Source organism: Malaclemys terrapin, chromosome 5, assembly GCF_027887155.1.
Source record: "Malaclemys terrapin pileata isolate rMalTer1 chromosome 5, rMalTer1.hap1, whole genome shotgun sequence".
Taxonomy (NCBI): Eukaryota; Metazoa; Chordata; order Testudines; family Emydidae; genus Malaclemys; species Malaclemys terrapin.
The window spans coordinates 99,186,242-99,203,268 of record NC_071509.1 but is presented as its reverse complement, the minus strand read 5'-3'; the positions used below and the strand labels follow the sequence as shown (position 1 = coordinate 99,203,268).

Sequence of the window (17,027 nt, the reverse complement as noted above, 5' to 3'; positions counted from 1 at the left end):
CTGACAGCTGAAGCCCTGCCACCCAGGTTCAGGCTCTCCTTCCCCTCCACCCCCAATTTCCTCAGCAGGAGGCAGCCCGGGCTCAGGTTCTCCTTCCCCCAACCCCCAATCCCTCACCTGGAGGTGGCGGGGCTCTGGCAGCCCCGGTGTGGCAGCAGCAGCGCAGAAGTAAGGGTAGCAAATGTGGCACTAAGTCTGCTGTGAAAAGTGATGACAAATACCACTTTTCACACTTTCTCTCTTACTTCTGCACTGCTGCTAGCATGACGCTACCTTTAGAGCTAGGCACCTGCCCAGCAGCCACTGCTCTCTGCTCTGTCTTCAGAGCTGGGTAGCAGTATATGTACTTGGGGGAGGACAGTAAATGACTACTGACACAAAGAAGGGAGAATCAATCAAATACATTTGAGAACCACTGCACTATATTAATCTTAGATGTATCACTATTTAATATGCATTCTTATTTGTATATCTGTTTTATTGAAAATGTAAAAAAAAAAATTTTTTAAATCTAATTTCACTTTTTTAATCTCTAGACCCTGTTTATAAAAATGGTTTTTCACTGCACAATTAAATAAACCATTTTTAAACAAAAAAAAATGAAAAAAAAACAATTCTGTCATCATGTGTAACCATAATGAATTTGACCCACTCTGAGCATCAGCAAGTTTGAACCTTAAATGTTCAGGTCCCAGCAGATCTCTACTTCTTGAGCTAACGGAATATCTGTTTTCTGCTACTACAAATGGACCACCTGCCAGAGGGATACTTTATGTACAAATTTGCCATTGGCTCACACGACTATTTGCTGGACAGCAGCAGAAGTATTAGAAATTAGGAATCTTAAATTCTGTTCCAGGGTTTCACAGAGGATTGTGATCTATTGGCTACAGCATTAGCTGCAGCCATCATAGCCAAGCCCATATTTCACGCATTCACTTGGAAATGCAATGTGGCTGAGAGGACAAGAGATTAGTCTGAGATATTAGAGATACAGGATATATTGCCAGCTTTGCTTGCAGTAACCTTGTGAATCCTCTGTCAATTTATTTGTAAAAGAGAGGAATGATATTGGACTGCTTCTGCAGATAGGGCTTGAGGCCTTGTCAATAATAAGGTATCTGTAGTGCACTGAAATATAAACCACAGTCAGTAGATTTGATACCAAATTGGGTAGACTTCTGGTGCCTAATTCAGGGCACTTTTTCTTTAGGCCACAGGTTATTTGGACAGGTGTTGGACTGATGATCTATGGAACATTGCCTGACTTAGCAGAGCAGTGGAACAAACAGCCTAATTTAGCTGAAATGCAGATTTCCCACAAAATCCATAAATTTGAGAACACTATTCTGAAATGGTAAGTGAGAAAGGAATATCTGGGGATATGGAAATTATGACAGGAAGGAAGTGATCATATTAAGGTTCTGGGTTCTAAGAAGATTAAACCATCAGACAGAACCAGTGAGTGCAGCAGGTCAGAATGGGGCAATCAGTAGGAAGATATTTTATATGGAAATTTATTTTAAGAGGAGGTAATAAGGGGTCACATGATGCACTATAGCACCTACAATGTCTCCATAAGCTTCCATCAGCAATCTTATAAAATCCTTATTTCAAGTACTAATTCCCCCCTCCCCCTCAACTAATGAAAATCACATATACATCTCACTAAACCTTCTCTTAGAGCATTCAGAAAGGCATTTCTATTAATTTAATATCAAAACTAGCAACTCTAAAAGAGGGGGAACAGCTCTGGAAAAGAGTCAAGATGGCAGAGCTATGCAGTATGTAAAATCCAATGATCTGGCCTCCAAGATTATACAGGAAGTTAACTTAAATTTGACTACGTAATGACTCAAGAAATTAAAAGGTCTCTGCTGTCCTTCTTAGACTGGAAGAGTAGATCTTAGGAAAAACTTTATAACTATAAGGATAGTTAAGTACTGGAAAATGTTTTTTCTGAATGGATTCAAAACTACTGGATCTACAGGTAAAAAGAATGTTAAAATAACAAAGCTTATTAGGCACAAAACAGCCTTCACCCCAATATGTAGTGATCCTCCTTCAGAAATGTAAAGATAGACAATCAGTTTTATAAGCTACAATACAAAAGAGAGATCTTACTTACTCGGATAAAAACTTGTCATTTTTCTAAGATTTTTCCTCCCTCTCACAGCAGCACATAACTGCATTCAACCCAACAAGAAAGCTACTTCAAAATCAGCTAGTTATAACTTAAGATTCAAGAACCTTCACAATCTTTGAAGAAACACAAAGCTTTATGTTTAAAAATTCTGAGGAAGCTTTACAATTTGGAAATGCAGATTAAAAATATCTTAACTTTAAAAACCTTAAAACATTATTTTGTGTTAAATTAATGCTGCTATATAATTAAATGGCAAAATTATTTGTTAAATGAAAGATATTTAAATAATTCATTTTTTCTTATTTGATGTATATTAATATATATGACCGTAGTTTGTGATTATATGTTAGTTAATAGAGTTGATTTCATAATGTTAATAATATGAAAACCTAAATTTTGGGTAGTGATTGAGAGAAGCCTACACTCTCCACATAATCTACCATCTCTGTACACTTAAGTGAGCATATATAAAATCCATTATGATCCTTTTACTGTAAATAGGCTCCCTGATCATTCTCAATGTCCTTTTCTTTCAGTATGAAACTGATACTTCTAATTATTGGTCCTTATACCTGTTTAAGAATACTAAAGAGGGGTAAACTTAGGCTCCTACACTCATTCAAGGACATAGCTTATCTTACTGATTAATGGCTAACTAACACAATCTGTTTTAAAAGAATGTCATAATTCAGAATTTTCCATTGTTTATTTTATTTAATATTAACCAATGTTATTGAACTTAAGAAGTTCCCCCTGAAAGAAATAGAATGAGGGTGAGAAAAAGGGAAGGGAGAATATTATCTGTTAGTTTGCCACATTATATTACCATTATCAGCATGGAACCACTATATGAGTATTACCGTGCAGATCCTATTGATTCAGTGATGTCTTTAATGATTGGACTTTTTTTCTGTCTTTAGCTGCGATGATTTAAGAATAAATCTACTCACATTGCCCTCAGTAGGATATTGTATTGTCCATGTGATAATGTGAGTTTATGAACGAGTCATCCCACTACACTACCTGTTTATTATAAAAAAAGAACTAAATAGCATATGAAGCTATTTATGGTACAGAATGAGATCAAGAATCAGCTTGTTGAGACGCCTCGGATAGACAACATAAGGGTTAACCTCCAAACTGGAGATTTTATAAATGGGCATTTGTAATTCAATATGTTTAGAACTGGTTATATTTTACAGAAATTCAAATCAACAGCTCCACATTGCAAAGCAGCAAAGAAATATATTACTTCCCTATTATTCTTTCTAACTTAGTATGTGGCAAAGACATTTTTATTTCAGCAGGAGATCTCACAAAATCCCAACCTAGGGACTATTCTGCAAATTTAGGGAAGGACTGTAATGTTCTTTGCCACAGTGCGTGAATTATCATTGTCCTTGTGGATATATGACCTACAAGGCTTTACTCCACAAAAGGAAAGCAGTATGTTTAAAAGATGAGATGCCAAGGAACTGTGGGCTATTAGAAATTTTTCCAGGGCAGAACACTACTATGGTACTTTCTTTGAACAATACTTTCCCAGGTATTCTATATGTAGCTACAAATTAGAATTTCCTAGACATATTTAAAAGGAGACACACCACAAGTGGAGAAGAACCATTTAGAATGTATAACCCAGATAATACCCTATCTCTATTGCACATCTTCTTTAGTCTATATTCTGGACTCCAGATATTAAAATTCCTTGTATGGATAATCATTGACAAAAACTGTTTGAAAATCCTTTGAAGCATCTATTTGCAACAATTACAAAGAAATACTTTTCAGAGTAGTAGCCGTGTTAGTCTGTATCCGCAAAAAGAACAGGAGTACTTGTGGCACCTTAGAGACTAACAGATTTATTAGAGCATAAGCTTTCGTGGGCTACAGCTTGCATCCGAAGAAGTGGGCTGTAGCCCACGAAAGCTTATGCTCTAATAAATTTGTTAGTCTCTAAGGTGCCACAAGTACTCCTGTTCTTTTTAAGGAAATACTTTGTGTGACATAGATTTTTCTATTTTCATTCAGTTTTCAACCAAATAAAACCAGATTGATATTTAAGATGGTGTAAATACAACTATTAATCAGACTCTCTCAGCATTACTTATGGAGCTGTCAATATACACACCGGGCATTGATCCACCTTATTACATGTTCTAAGCTGGTAATTCACACAGGCAAGCCATATAACTTTCACTCACCTATGTCAGTGGTTTTCAATCTTTTTTCATTTATGGACCCCTAAAAAATGTTAAATGGAGGTGAGGAGCCCTTTGGGAATTTTAAAAACAGTCTGTGGATCCCCAGGGGTCCATGCATCACAGATTGAAAACCACTGTTCTATCGTAACGACAACCTTTCGTGGACTCCTTAGACATTAGTCTGAGGATCCCCAGGGGTCCACGGACCACAGGTGGAAAATCACTGACTTAAGTGAACAGTCACTGACATGAGCAGTCTCATTGACTTTAATGGGACTACTGTGTCAGTAAGTGCTCACCAACATGAATAAGGATTGCAAGATCTAGCCCTCAGTGTTTAACCCTTTATTATACACGCTGGGCCACATCCCTAGCTAGTAAAAATGAGCACAGCTTCATTACAGCCAATTTATTTTTAATTACTATCTTTAATATTAATAATTTGTAAAATGAAAGACCAAATTAAGCACAGTGAGTGCCAAAGTGGCCTTTCCTGCCGAGGGGAATAAAGGCATGGCAGGTAGTAATGCAGAGGGTGGAAAAGCAGCCTCCACAGAGCTCCTACACCATTTCCCATGGGAACTGGGCAAAACCTGGGGGGGACAGACACTGTGATAGATGGGGCTAACTCAAGGTACAGAGGAAAGATTGAAAAAAAATGGGTTTGTTTAGTCTGGAGAAGAAAAGACTGAGTGGGGATATAACAGTTTTCAAGTACATAAAAGGTTGTTACAAGGAGAAGGGTGGAAAATTGTTCTCATTAACCTCTTAGGATAGGACAAGAATCAACGGGCTTAAATTGCAGCACGGGAGGTTTAGGCTATACAGTAGGAAAAACTTCCTAACTGTCAGGGTAGTAAAGCACTGGTACAAATTGGGTGATCAATATGCTGTCATTGAATAGTTAGAAAAAAACTTATAAATGTAACAGTGCTTTTAAACTCGCAAAAACAATTTACAACAACCTCAGGAGGGGAAAAGGAGTAGACTAGTTTTTAAATAGTCAGGGCTAAAGAAATAACAATAGTCTAGTCATTAAAGTAATCACAGAACCATTACTGTTAACTCCACTTGATCTAGCAGTTCATTTTGCACTGGGTCAGGAATTAATATAAACCTTCATTACTTTGGCCCATGTAATTACAGTCTTTGATTTAGTGCCAGTGCAATTATCATCTACTAAAAAAAATGGCTTTCAAGATAACAGACAAAACAAAAAAAGTTGCATGGAAATCAGAAATACCAAATGTTTATGAGATAGCTGAAGTAAAGGAAAACTCTATATTACATTGTGACTTTACTAGTTGCTACAAGCCCCAGGCGTGGGGCAGCATGTCACTGCACTATCCCATGAGTAACCCTGTAAACCGAGTCTAACTCCAAATCACAATCTACTGTCTGATTTTCCCCTTCTTTGTAGTTGGGGGAGTAGAATAATAGAAGTGTACGACTGGAAGGGACCTCAATAGGTCATCTAGTCCAGTCACCTGCACATTTCTTTTCTAAGATAGGGTTATGTTTGTCTCAGATCAGTGCACTTGTGTATTTCTGGCCAGAAGTGTGGGACATAAAAGACTAGATACTGTACCTATCTGGAGATTTCTTTAAAAAGAAAGCATTTGTTTTATCCATGTAGACATATGAAAATGAGGTAAGCATCCCAACAGGCCTTGTGGAAGGCATTTCACGCATGCATTAGAAGATAACCACTAGTGAAATACTGTGTATTACTCTGGTGTCCACACTTGGAAAAACATGTTAAAAACTGGAGCATATTTTAGAGAAGAGCTACAAAAATTATTTGAGGTCTGAAAAATATATCTCACAATAGAGGATGACAATCTATTCAATTCATCAAAGGAAATAAGGAGGCAAACTTGATCACAGTCTGCAAGTACCTACACAGTCAGAAGATAGCTGATATTATTAAATTAGCCAAGAGAGGCATTTATAAATGAAATGGCTTGAAGTTGAAACTAGAAAAATTCAAATTTGAAATAAGATGCAATTTTTAACAATGAGGGTCATAACTCATAACAAATTACTCATGAGAATTCATCATCACTTGGAGTCTTAAAACTGAAACTGAATGTCTTTTTAAAAGAAAAGATGTAATTCAACCACAAGTTATTAGACTCAATAGTATTCACTTAATAAATAGGGTTCACTTATGTAGGAGAGAAGAACAGTTTCCTTCTCTCCAGGAATTACTAGATGAAACTCTATGACCTGTGTTATGCCGGAGGTCAGACTAGATGATCATAGGGAGCCTTTCTAACCTTACACTTTAGGACTTTATTACATATTTAATTCAAACTCAAAAGATGCCTTTTAGCACAGCAACTGATTGTGGAAAAGAAATTCAAATCACTTCAACAAAATCTAACTAATGCCCCCTACCCTCCAAAAAAAGTTCAAGCTGAATAAATTCAATTGCAACATTTACAAGCAAACGAATTACTGCACACTTCATAGACTTAATATTTTTCTTCGGTTTTAGAACCAAATGGATCCAGACCTACATTTAAGATGTTCTATATGTGATTATCAATCACCCTCAGTCATACACTGTTTGTAGAGCTGTTTTTATATACCCAATTTTGGGCACTAAGTCACCTTTTCACATTGGCCATTCGTTCAGTTTTTAAACCATTATTGCATGCAGTTGGATGGGACCAACTCAATTGTATTGACTTAGACACAATGCCTTTAGTGGGCAAGAGAATTATCCTAGGTCTATTAAATATACCAATGAAGCCCACATTACTTATGTGGCAACATTAAGCCTATAGCTGCCTTTAGGTACACGAATCTCAAAATTCTGGCTGAATTAAATAAGCTTCACAACTCTCCTTTTCCCTCCCTTGCAACAGTACATGCAAACATGCCCATTTTTCTAACTGATGACTGGTTCAACATCAGACATTTAAATTCTGTAGCATCCATATGAATGGTCTGTTCCTTTAGGCCTCCTGTACCTCTGAGTAGCACTGGGGCTGTGAGATCAGGACTATAATGCACATGAATTATTCATTGCTGCATGAAATTCCGAGCTCAGAATTTAGTGCTCCCCCATATAACAGATCACAAATGAGTTGGTTTCACTATACAGTCTTTCCACCATTAATAAAACAAACCTTGTCAACTGAATTTCCTACAGCTGTGCAACTAATGTTCAAAATATGTATGTCTAAATTAGGATCTACACTTGAGCTTTAAAATTGGTATTTGATGGGGTATATAAGTGCCTATTTTAAGAACACAGTTTGGACACTGGACCCAACTATAAGGCCCACAGGTTAGAAGCCACACCTGTAGTGCTACCAAGCAGCTGACATCTCCAGGCTACCACCCAGCAGCAGCTTAACTAGCTTGTGTGCCACTTCCCATGAACCCACTGAGGACACAGCCCATGGGCAGTTCCACCTCAGCAATTTGACAAACAGCAGCCCCATGGCTCCTGATTGTCTCCCTGCCAGATATAAACCCAAGGAGCATTCCAGGAACTGTCCAGGATACAGTGTGGATCTCTGGGGCTGCCATGATTGTTCTTTGCTCTTGAACTCTTGGCTTGATTTGGACTTTGCCTCCTGACTTGGAATCTGAAACCTGACTCGGACTCAGACCCTTAGTATTGGCCCTGGCTTGGACCTGACAATGAACTCCTCTGCTACTTCCGGCCTCAGGTTTGTCCTTTCCCCTGACTGCCCTTATTGGGATCCTGACTCCAACCCTCAGGTCCCCTCTAATGCCCCAGAGCCACAGGGAAGCTGACATATGATAACTGACTCCTGGAGGATTCCTCAGGAATCGCTGGTGGCACAAGCCAAAGTAGCAGCTCTACACCGCTATCCTCCCAATATCCCATGTAAGAGTTTATTCTAGGAGAAATTGAGCATGGCCAGCAAGTTCCTATATCCAATAACTCCCCAGGTGCCTGACTGGCTCCTTGGAATTACGGGCAACTGTGCATACATTACAGAAGCTTTGAGGCTCCTGTAAATTATACTAGAAACCAGCCTAGTCACTGGAATAAAGCTACCTCTGCCCCTGGCCTTTATGTTGTTGCTCTGAATGTATCTCAGTTGCAACAGAGGATCTAGACCTCTAATTTAGGTATCCAAGTTCTTAAGATGGTTGCCTTTCTTGTGAGTCCTAAGAGGTGCTGGATTCTTTGACTTTTTCTCTCACTCTCTCAATCTTTGAGTACATTAACAGTTACTAATGGAGTTCAAAATGACTCTTTAAATCAATCATGTGAAATATTTAAATAGTTTACATATATGACCTTTGAAGCAATATTAAAAACATGAAGTATTATTTCATTAGTTTGCACAATATCCAAAAACTATAGTTTGTTTGATGCAGGGCTATTACACAGAATCTTATCAACAGAAATCATTATATAAGCCTCTGTTTTCAATCTAGAAATCCTGACCAAGTTTTCTATTCTGTAGTCCCATCTTTCCATATACTAGTTCCATAGGAGAAGCAACTGAGGGTAACAGGTACATTAAATTCCTCTACCTCAATTCTGTATCCTTCCTCATGTCCAATATTCTCTCCATGCCAGCCAGCAGAATCCATTAATTGAACGGATTAGTCCTGAACCACAGGTGACAATGCATATGTAAATCATTATATAAATGACAGCTTGTTGAAAAATTTTGTTCTGCCTTTGAGTCATCATGGTGTTACTAAACAGAGATATTCCTAGATATCATGTGTCAAGAGCACATGATGCACTCAAGTAATTAAATTTCATTATGAACTCTCAGGTCTCTGCGTTTGCTAAAAATGATACTGGCTCTAGCACTGGCTCTGTTTCTGTACGAAGTTTAGTTTTACTGTATTTTGTGGCTGTATTTTATTTTATTCAGACTTTAAACTTTTACACTGTTACCAAATCTCATTTGTTTGGTTAGCAGTCTGTCTTGTTACAAACTTTTCTGATTCATACCTTATATATAATATAATACAAACTAATGAAATAATACTTCATGTTTTTAATATTGCTTCAAAGTCAAACAGTCTATCTTGTTACAAACTTTTCTGATTCATACCTTATATATAATATCTATAATATATATAAGGTATGAATCAGAAAAGTTTGTAACAAGACAGACTGCTAACCAAACAAGTTATATATATATATAAAAACAGGACATCCTCTATTCCCCTAGCTAACAGAATAATTTATAATAGATAACATACCAGCATCATGAAATTGGGAATAAGATGAGGTAGAATATTAATGAAATCTCTGTATGTAAAATTGTCCATCTGATCACATTTATCTCTCTGCTACATTCATTTGCACTCAGCTAGGACTTCAATTTCTAACAGCCAAGCTATCATACATTGTGATCCTTCTGCTGGATCATGAAACATCTAATTCAAAGCAGGAACAAGCGTAAGAAAAGTAGAGAACATCTACATGAAAGAACAGCTTTTATGCTCGGAGTTTCTATCTACAAAGTATTTCCAATTATTGTTATTGTGTATTTAACACAACAACAAAAACAATTTTAAAAAATTTAAGATATTAGGTCATCATTTAACTTAAATACCTTTCAAATTCATTAAGAAATAAGACTTATCCAGATATTACAAAAATTACCATAAAACTCAGCAAACCTTACTTCTGGTAGAGGACTGGCCGGTTTGGTGAGGATTCCTCCCACATAAACAACATTTGGTAGCGTGGGTCTTGGAAACTCTAGTGCTATATCTGTACACAGCATCCACAGGCTGGAGTCATGAACCAAATCATGCATCGACCGCTCTGGCAGCACTTTGTGTTTCTGCATTATCATTTCATATTTCGGCAGAACCAAAAAATTGACTCCTAATCTTGAAACCAGATAAATAAGAGTGTTTTTAATCCTGTCTAGAAAGTTCATATGATCTGTGAGAAGTGAGTTAAATTCTGGAACGTAAGATAAAGGAGCCGGAGCACCTACTTCTGCTGGATACCAAAGGCCAGTGGAAAAAACAGCATATTTAACACCTAAAAGGTGAGCTATAACAAACCCACACATCTCATTAGGATCCACTAGCAAGAGGTCAAATTTTTCCTGTTTCAAGACATGCATTAGGTTCTGGTTGCCCACAATCATGTCACAGTTCTTAGAATAATGATCCAGGATGTCAAACAGTTCTAGTGCTGTCAGTCTTCCAGAGAAAATACTCCTCATTTTGGACTGAAGAAAATCATCCGAGGTGCTGCTATTAAAGATCCCTGGGTAACGTTGGAGTCTATAGTGATTAGATGGAGGGATGTGTCTGCCCTCAGAGAGGAGGAACACTGTCTGGTGACCTTGCTCATGCAAGGCTGAGGCCAGGGCCTTGAAAATATACAGATGGCTTTCAAACATAATTGGCGGCACAACAACGATTTTGGCAGCCCTTGCTATCCCGACAGCGCCCCACAGGAGAACGAAAACTGGAGTGTAAGACTTCATAGCTGAAATGACAAAAGAAAAAAAATATTTCAACAGATTTAAATCCCACCTGTTGTTTAGAGTTTGATAAACAAACATTACTTGATAACATTTTCAAGTCTTTGCCAGAATAACCTTTAGTATCATTTTATCCCAAAGTCTTTTTAGTAGCATTCACTGGGAACAAGATAGCTACTTAGTTAAAAAAGAAGCAGGTGTTGTGTTTAGTTTCTTGTTGGGCTTTAATTTTTTTCTCTCTCTCTTTTCCCTTCTCCCCTTCCATCTGGTTATACAGGTGGGCAAGCAATTTCTTCTGATACTGATAGAGTTCCTGTATTATATGGCAGGAAAGCTGATGAGGACAATGCAACTGGTACCTTCCTGCAAGATACTGTGTGTACGGCTTCTGAATTATACATGGTATCCAACAGCAAAGGGAAACAAGAACTTAGTGTCCTCTGAAACCCAGATTGTCCTAGGCTTTGGAGCACTAGCATGACTGCAGCCAGTTCATGTTAAGTATTTTGGGTAAATTTAATATTCATAAAGGATTCAAAGACCTAGAGGCTAACCTCCTCTGTTTATCTACATAACAGGCACAGCTTGTGTAGTAGCACTACAACCTTCCCCACCAGTATGCCTCAACCCTGTATCTAGAAGCACCATCTCTGCCAATGCATTCCTGACTCTCTCAATTGAGAATTCCAACAATTCTGATGGTGGATTTTGGGGATGAGCACTCATTACCATTTGAGCAACAGTGCCTCGTGTGTATTTCCATTGTAAGCTCATGTTGTCACAGTTGCCCATAGCCTTCAAAAACTTTCTCCTGCATTTTCCAGGCCTGACCTCTGCTGAAGGTGACTTTATATTTTTTAGTTTTTAAGTTTGAGACAAAAATGGTTCAAGCTTTTCTCCGTAGGTGAAGAATATGAAAACTCACATACAAACTTTCCATGCATATATTAATGTTATCTTTTAACAAAGTTATAATCCAAACAATAGCTCTCCCTGAAACAGAAGTACCTGTGAGTGTTGCAGCAAAACTAATTTTGATATGACTGAATTCTGAGCCTTTGAAAGTTATACTTCGCATGAGTACAATTGTTATGCTTGTTCGAAATTTGTAGTAACATGGGGAGTTGAGATGTGCAAGTTTGCATTGCTAATTTAGTCCTTGATTCAACACATCTCAACTCCCCATGTTACTTCACTCTGCATGTTACCACAAATGTCAAACAAGCATAACAATTGTACTCATGTGCGAAGTATGACAATAAGCATGTGCTTAAGTCATCCTTATTCAGATCAGCATTTAAACAAATGCTTAAGTCCCATACACTTCATATGGAACAAAGGGGCCAGATTCTGGCCATAAGTGACCAATAGAAAATTCCTGGGGTGTAAAGGAATTTCTTGCAGGCAGAAAGCCAACTCCTGAGTTCTGACATATGCAGGGGATAAGGGAGGTGAGAGAGAAGATGTCACAAATGGGGAAGGACAGAGAGAGGGTGTGCCACTCCACTCATTTGATCCTCTATTAGCAGAGGGCTTATGAATACTTAACAGCGAGTAATATTACTCAGTGGACAATCGAGATGCTAAAAGAGCACTCAAGAACGATAAGGCCATTGCGGAGAAACTAAATGAATTCTTTGCATTGGTCTTCACGTCTGAGGATATGAGGGAGATTCCCAAACCTGAGGCATTCTTTTTAGGTGATAAATCTGAGGAACTGTCCCAGATTGAAGTATCATTAGAAGAGGTTTTGGAACAAATTGATAAACTAAACAGTAATAAGTCACCAGGACCAGATGGTATTTACCCGAGAGTTCTGAAGAAACTCAAATGTGAAATTGAAGAACTACTAACTGTAGTCTATAACCTATCATTTAAATCAGCTTTTGTACCAAATGACTGGAGGATAGCTAATGTGATGCCAATTTTTAAAAGGGCTCTAGAGGTGATCACGGCAATTACAGGACAGTAAGCCTGACTTCAGTACCAGGTAAACTGGTTGAAACGATAGTAAAGAACAAAATTGTTAGATACATAGATGACCATAATTTGTTGGGGAAGAATCAACATGTTTTTTGTAAAGAGAAATCATGCCTCACCAATCTACTAGAATTCTTTGAGGGGGTCAACAAGCATGTGGACAAGGGGGATTCAGTGGATATAGTGTACTTAGATTTTCAGAAAGCCTTCGACACGGTCCATCACCAAAGGCTCTTAAGCAAAGTAAGCTGCCATGGGATAAGAGGGAATGTCCTCTCATGGATTGGTAACTGGTTAAAAGATAAGAAACAAAGGGTAGGAATAAATGGTCAGTTTTCAGAATGGAGAGAGGTAAATAGTGGTGTCTCCCCAGGGTCTGTATTTGGACCAGTCCTATTCAACATATTCATAAATGATCTAGGAAAAGGGGTAAACAGTGAGGTGGCAAAATTTGCAGATGATACACAACTATTCAAGATAGTTAAGTTCCAAGCAAACTGCAAAGAACTACAAAAAGGATCTCACAAAACTGGTGACTGGGCAACAAAATGGCAGATGAAATTCAATGTTGATAAATGCAGAGTAACGCACATTGGAAAGCATAATCCCAACTATACATATAAAATGATGGGATCTTAACTGGCTTTTACCACTCAGGAAAAAGATCATGGAGTCATTTTAGATAGCTCTCTGAAAACATCCACTCAGTGTGCACCAGCAGTCAAAAAAGCGAACACAATGTTGGGAATCATTAAGAAAGTGATAGATAATAAGACAGAAAATATCAGATTGCCCCTATATATATCCGTGGTGCGCCCACATCTTGAATACTGCTTGCAGATGTGGTTGCCCCATCTCAAAAAAGATATATTGGAACTGGAAATGGTTCAGAAAAGGACAACAAAAATTATTAAGAGTATGGAATGGCTGTCATATAAGGAGAGATTAATAAGACTGGGAGTTTTCAACTTGGAAAAGAAACGACTAAAGGGGGATATGATAGAGGTCTATAAAATCATGACTTGTGTGGAGAAAGTAAATAAGGAAGTGTTATTTACTCCTCATAACACAAGAACTAGGGGTCACCAAATGAAATTAATAGGCAGCAGGCTTAAAACAAACAAAAGGAAGTATTTTTTTCAGACAACAAACAGTCAACCTGTGGAACTCCTTGCCAAAGGATGTTGTGAAGGCCAAGACTATAACAGGGTTCAAAAAAGAACTAGATAAGTTCATGGAGGCTAGGTCCATCAATGGCTATTAGCCCAGATGGGCAGTTATGGTGTCCCTACCCTCTGTTGGCCAGAAGCTAGGAATGGGTGACAGGAGATGGATCACTTGATGACGACCTGTTCTGTTCATTCTCTCTGGAGCACCTGGCTTTGTCATTGTCAAAAGACAGGATACTGGGCTACATGGACCTTTGGTCTGACCCAGTAGGGCCATCCTTATAATTCCCTTAGCATAGTCTAATTTGTTTTTTAACGTTATACAGGTCCACAAATGAGATAGTAATGCCTTTGGGCCACTAAAATATGATTTTGTGCATCAAGAAAGGTACCCAGTTCTCCTTTCTCACACCTAAATAAGTGGCCTGATTTTCAAAAATTGTGAGCACCAAGTAACTTACAACAAAGTCAGAAGACTAGCACAAGGCCTATGCACTACTTAATTCTGATTTAAACACTGTTTTGAAGATTTTGGTGGAATCTAAGCTTTGTACTGCTATCCATATAGCCTTTGTGTCCAATATGAGAGGAAAAGAGCCTCTTGAGAGGAAAAGAGCCTCACACAATATTTATCACCAGCAAAAAACTGGATACACAAGATTTTTTTCTAATATTCAATTACAGAAACAAATGTAAAAAAAGTGAGTAAATTGAAATAACTGCTTCTAGAATGGAAATTTAAGGCACTTATCTTTTCCTCTTGCTTTCTTTTAGCTTGAAGAAACAAATACACTCACCACACCATCTAGTAATGTAAACCATAACAAGAAGCTTGTTAGCTTTTTTCCTTGCTATGGGACCTTGGCTTCACAGATTAAATAAATATTGAGTCCTGCTCTCTGCTTCCCAGAAAGAGAGTGATACACAGAGATTGTCAGTTTCCTGGCTTAAGTTTGAGCTCTTTTTAAAATGTTCCCACTTGATTTGAACTGTCCACCAATCTGTCATCTAGAAATTTTAAATTCTGTTTATGTACTATAAGATCTAGAACATTTTGCACATTGCTGCTACACCACCTTCCAGCTAGAACAACGAACACAAATTTACTGGGAAAACCTATTCCCAGCACTGTTTAAATATCATTGGTTCTGGAATAGAAGCTACAAAGTGAATATATGACTGAATTCTGCAAAAAAAAATGTTTAGATGTAGTTTTATGCTTCATGGAAAAAGTGAAAGTTCCATCTGCACTGGGTTTTAAACTGAATTAGTGGAATCACTTTATAAAAAGATTTGTCAACAGTTCCTGCTAACCCATATTAAATACAGTTTGTCTTTTTGATCAGCTGATGTACATTGATGTACCTTCACTGACTTTATAGAACTACACCAAGTTACACCAGCTAGTTAACTGGCCCCATGTCTACAGTCTAGAACAATTTTTAAAACACAGTTTGAAACTAGATCTGCCAAGTCCATAATGTCCAGGCAAACTTTTTAAAAACCATTTAAACTGGATCATTTTTAATCCATGTTTTGAAAAAGCTCCATTAACTTCCTTTGGTCTCAAAGAGTACCTTTAAATCCCACTATACGCATCAAAATCAGCAAAGACTACAGTTATATTTGCAAGCTTCTAAACAATGTAAATATTTTATTTTAAAACTTCAAAAATACTTCAGAGTATCACTTTGAAATCAGATATACCAGCAGCTACTTACGTACAAGTATTATGACTGTTGGTGCTCAAAAGAGGAACAATTCGGGTATTTTAAAATCTTTTTGGATGTAAATGGTCTTATATTTCAGTTTTTTCTTCCAATTTTATGCAAACACAATAAAACTAACTAAATAAGCTACACACACAAAGGTAAGTGAAAGTCAATCTAATTTAGACATGGTGCTCACATCGCCTATTTATTCGCCTGGAGATAAACAGATAACATTTTCCAAAATGTATAATATACATAAACTGAAAGAAACAATTTGTTTTTGTTAAAAGCTGACATACAGCACCTTTACATATGCTTGCAAATGTGAATTTGCCTGCACAAACTGAGTTGTTAAACATGTCATTAGCTGATCTTCTTCTATAAACAGCTGCACACAAATTCTGCTTGTGCATAAATCTGCAATATTTTGGGCTACAGGTAGAGGAATCTTTTCTTTCGACCTCAGTTCCTCTGCTTAACACATTAGGAATTATTTCACTTTCTCTGGAGCCCCAATCTTGACTAAAAATAATATCAAGGTACTGGATATCACTTGGGAGATCACTGATTGAATCTCAAGAATCACTCCACTGACAGGGTTACTGTGTCCTCTGTTAACTGCAAGATCAGCATATGACTGTATAAGAGAGGTTGTGTTTGTCAGTGCTGATGATAAACCCATGTAATTGCAGGGTGAACAGACAGATATGTCAAAACTTTGGTGGCTGCTCAGGTGCAATTCAGGACAAAGATGTAGTTTAGGAATGGGTACATGTGCCTACCCTGGTCTTGCAATTGCACTGTGTCCAGGTCTGTTGTCCACAATTCAAGAAGGATGTTATGTTGATAAATTAGAGAGGATTCAGAGAAGGGCCACAAGAATGAATAAAGAATTAGAACACCTTCCTTATAGGGATCGACTCAAGGAGCTCAATCTATTTAGTTTAACAAAGAGAAGATTAAGGGGTAACTTGATTACAGTCTGTAAGTACAAATATTTAATAATAGAGTCTTCAGTCTAGCAGAGAAAGGTTTAACGTGATGCCAGGGTTGGAAGTTGAACCCAGACAAATTCAGATTGGAAATAGGGCTTAAATTTTTAACAATGAGGATAATTAACCTTTGGAACAACTTACCAAGGGTCATGGTGGATTCTCCATCACTGATGATTTTAAAATCAAGATTGGATGTTTTTTTCTAAAAATATCTGCTTTAGGAATTTTAGGGTAGGAGGGGGAGTTCTGTGGCTTGTATTATACAGGAGATCAAACTAGATGATCACAATGGTCCCTTCTGGTCTTGGAATCTACAAATCTATTAATCAATTCTTCCATAAAATAGCCAATAATAAAATC

The 17,027-nt window shown here is 37.5% G+C and overlaps 1 protein-coding gene across 4 annotated transcripts in view; it reads right to left on the bottom strand.

Annotated features, from left to right (window-relative positions):
* Window positions 1-17,027, bottom strand: part of UGT8 (UDP glycosyltransferase 8) — a 72,787-nt gene that overhangs the window by 33,960 nt on the left and 21,800 nt on the right. For all 4 annotated transcript variants that reach the window (XM_054031137.1, XM_054031140.1, XM_054031138.1 and 1 more), the window contains exon 2: window positions 9,993-10,816. In XM_054031137.1, coding sequence (XP_053887112.1) covers window positions 9,993-10,814 — 822 coding nt within the window. In that variant the 5' untranslated portion in view covers window positions 10,815-10,816. The remainder of the gene's footprint in view (window positions 1-9,992; window positions 10,817-17,027) is intronic.